Below are 3,168 nucleotides of genomic sequence, written 5' to 3' on the forward strand. Positions count from 1 at the left end.
CAGTGATTTGGGCAGCTCTCACGGTGGGCAGGAGCTGTAGCAGTGATTTGGGCAGCTCTGATGGTGGGCAGGAGCTGTAGCAGTGATTTGGGCAGGAGCTGTAGCAGTGATTTGGGCAGCTCTCACGGTGAGCAGGAGCTGTAGCAGTGATTTGGGCAGGAGCTGTAGCAGTGATTTGGGCAGGAGCTGTAGCAGTGATTTGGGCAGGAGCTGTAGCAGTGATTTGGCAGCTCTCAGGTGAGGAGGAGATGTAGCAGTGATTTGGGCAGCTCTGATGGTGGGCAGGAGCTGTAGCAGTGATTTGGGCAGTGATTTGGCAGCTCTCACGGTGGGCAGGAGCTGTAGCAGTGATTTGGGCAGCTCTCACGGTGAGCAGGAGCTGTAGCAGTGATTTGGCAGCTCTCAGGTGAGGAGGTTTCATGGTGAGGATGTTTCCAGGCAGAGGGGCAGTGCTCACCTGGGGTAGCCGCTGTCGTAGGGCTCTGCACGGGAAGCCGGCCGGCGGGGCTCTGTCCGGGGAGGGTGGCCCTGGTCCTGGGGGTGGCCAGGGAGGTGGCTTCCATCCCAGGAGCCGGGGCGAGGAGCGTGCCCCGGGCGCAGGAGCTGCCGCCGGAGCGGGGCCGGGGCACTGTGGTGCCCCTCTGCCCACGATGAGCGGGATGCCGGCCTTTCCCGGGGCTGGGCTGGCTGGACAGGGACCCAGGGCTCCATCGCAGGTGTGCCAGCAGAATCCTCTCTGCAGGATGCTCTCCCCTCCTTTGGGGAGCTTAAGCCCCGAAGAGCTTAGTGACCTGCAAATGAGAAGTCATCAGCAGCTTTTCAACCCCCTCAAAGCCCCCTGTGAAGCTTGTTGCCAGCTACTCTCTGCTTTCTGGGAATGTGCTGGATTCTTTCCAAAATGCTCCCACACACGGAAAAGCCATCTCCACATCTTTCTTAACTTGAAGGTCCCCTTAAAACACCGGGATGAAGTGGTCTACCTTGAAAGCAACAAACTTCGAGCTCTTCCCTGAACAAGAATCTCGGAGTGGTTTGGGTTGGAAGGGACCTTAAAGTGGACATTTTCCACTAAACCAGGTTGCTCCAAGCCCCATCCAGCCTGGTGCTGAACACTTCCAGAGACGAGGAATTTCTCTTGGCACCCTGTTCCAGGGTCTCACCACCCTCACAGGAAATAATTTCTTTCTGATAGCTAATCTAAATCTCTCCTCTTTCTGTTTAAATCCACCACCCCTTGTCCTATTGTTCCAGGTCCTGCTGTAAAATTTGTCTCTCTCTCCCTCATAAAGCCCCATTAGACCCAAGTTGGATCCTCCTGCACTCCCAGGGGCAAAGCACCACCACTCACAGCCCCCTCAGATTCTGAGAGGGTGAGAAATCCCCCTCACCTCTGTGACACAGCAGTGAAACCCCATTTTATAGGCAGTAGGGGAAAGGATGCTGGCAAAGCTATGAGCAGGACAAGGAATTTTTGCTCAAAGAAATTAGCAAATAGGGGGAAATGGGGGTTTGTTCTTGTGAGCTGTGGGATGGGTGAAAACAGGGATTTCCTCCTGCCTTTCAGCTCCAGCAGAAATCCCAGGCAGACACCAGGTTTAATTCTAACAGTCCCATGCAGGAGAGGAAATCCTGAGGGTCCAGGGCAGGTTCAAGCCCAGCTGCCAGGGGGATGTCACCTCCAAGCGCCCACGGCTCCTCTTGGATCATCAGGACCCAAAATGCCCCCCAATGCCAGCCTCCCCAGTGCAGGGAGATGGCCAGGTGCTGTCTGACCCCCTCCTCACTCCTCCCACTCAGAGTTTAATGCCATTGGGGGCAATTTCAGCACCGGAAGACAGGTTTGACAGAGGTTTGTGCCCTTTCCCCACCCAGGCAAACCCTTGCCCCAAACAGCCCCCAGGCACGAACATCCAGGCACCCATCATTTCAGTCCCACCAAGACCCCCCCATTTTTTGCCCAGGGGCTCCCTCCATCATCCTCCCCCCGCAGCAGCCGCACACACCTGCTCAGAGGCCGCCGGGGCCCTTCCTCTGCTCCCTGGTGCCACTTCCAAAGTCCACTTCCACCTGGGCCAGTGGGCAAAGGGCACCTCTGCTCCTCTGCCCTGCACAGAGCCCTTGCTGGGCTCCCGGGGGATTCACGCTGCTGTTGGCATCCTCAGGGCCACCTTTCCCATCACTTGGGTCTCCTCCCACCCAAAACAAGGAGCAGGAAGCCCTCTGAGCTCAGAAAAAGCCAGATATTTCTCCCGGTGAGTTTTTTAACGCCGTGAAGCAAGTGGGAGCAGATAGCGATAGGACAAAGGTGAACAGCTTTAAGCTGTGAGAGCAGAGATTTAGATTAGCTGTTAGGAGGGAATTTTTCCCTGTGAGGGTGGGGAGGCCCTAGCACAGAGAAGCTGTGGCTGCCTCCTCCCAGGAAGTGCTCAGGGCCAGGCTGGACAGGGCTTGGAGCACCCTGGTCTAGGGAAGGTGCCCTGCCCATGGAGCAGGTGTGGAACAAGATGATATTTAAGGTCCTTTCCAACCCCAACCACTCTTGGATGCTATGAATTGTCTTCCTCTATACCTCCTCACACTTCCTCAATAATAATAATGAATAAAACCTGCTTTTAATGCAGACCCAGCCACAGGTCAAGCAAATAACACCCATCCCACCATGCAGTGCCCAGGGCAGACATGGACAGGATGGAGCTGGGCTCCACCCCAGCACTGCCTCATCTCAGTCACTGCAGCACAATAATGGCCCTGCTCTCTAAGTGACATGGGATTCCCACCTGGAGACCCTATCCTGAACTCCGCCAGGCACCTTAAAAACTGAGAAAAGGACCAAATCAAGGCAAATGCTATGGCAGAAAACCACATTAAAAGCCAGCTATAAGTTCCATTGTCTGCCACCCAGCAGTTTAGTGATGTGTCACCTTCTCCCCCTCTCCCAGAGCTCCACATTCCCTCCACCGTGACACCACAGTACTGATTTGGGATTCACAGGCAGGAGGGTTTGCTTTGTATCATGGTGGCACTGTCGGAAACCCCCTCCTTTAATGATGTTGAAAGACTACAAATATTACAGCTTCAGACCTTGAAATTTCCACCCTGCTGGGAGAGTAAGAAATTTTCCCTGGTGATTGTAAGAAATAAGCACTCGGTCTCTGCAGAATTCAAGAT

The 3,168-nt window shown here is 54.8% G+C and overlaps 1 protein-coding gene across 2 annotated transcripts in view; it reads right to left on the reverse strand.

Annotated features, from left to right (window-relative positions):
• Window positions 1–2,056, reverse strand: part of SEC16B (SEC16 homolog B, endoplasmic reticulum export factor) — a 21,867-nt gene extending 19,811 nt beyond the window's left edge. For both annotated transcript variants that reach the window (XM_057374929.1, XM_057374928.1), the window contains exons 1-2: window positions 2,004–2,056; window positions 458–791 (exon numbers count right to left, since the gene is read on the reverse strand). In XM_057374929.1, coding sequence (XP_057230912.1) covers window positions 458–711 — 254 coding nt within the window. In that variant the 5' untranslated portion in view covers window positions 712–791; window positions 2,004–2,056. The remainder of the gene's footprint in view (window positions 1–457; window positions 792–2,003) is intronic.
• Between the last annotated feature and the right edge of the window lie 1,112 nt (window positions 2,057–3,168).

This window comes from Malurus melanocephalus, unplaced genomic scaffold (assembly GCF_030028575.1).
Source record: "Malurus melanocephalus ecotype Western Australia unplaced genomic scaffold, MMel_1.1 scaffold_236, whole genome shotgun sequence".
NCBI lineage: Eukaryota > Metazoa > Chordata > Aves > Passeriformes > Maluridae > Malurus > Malurus melanocephalus.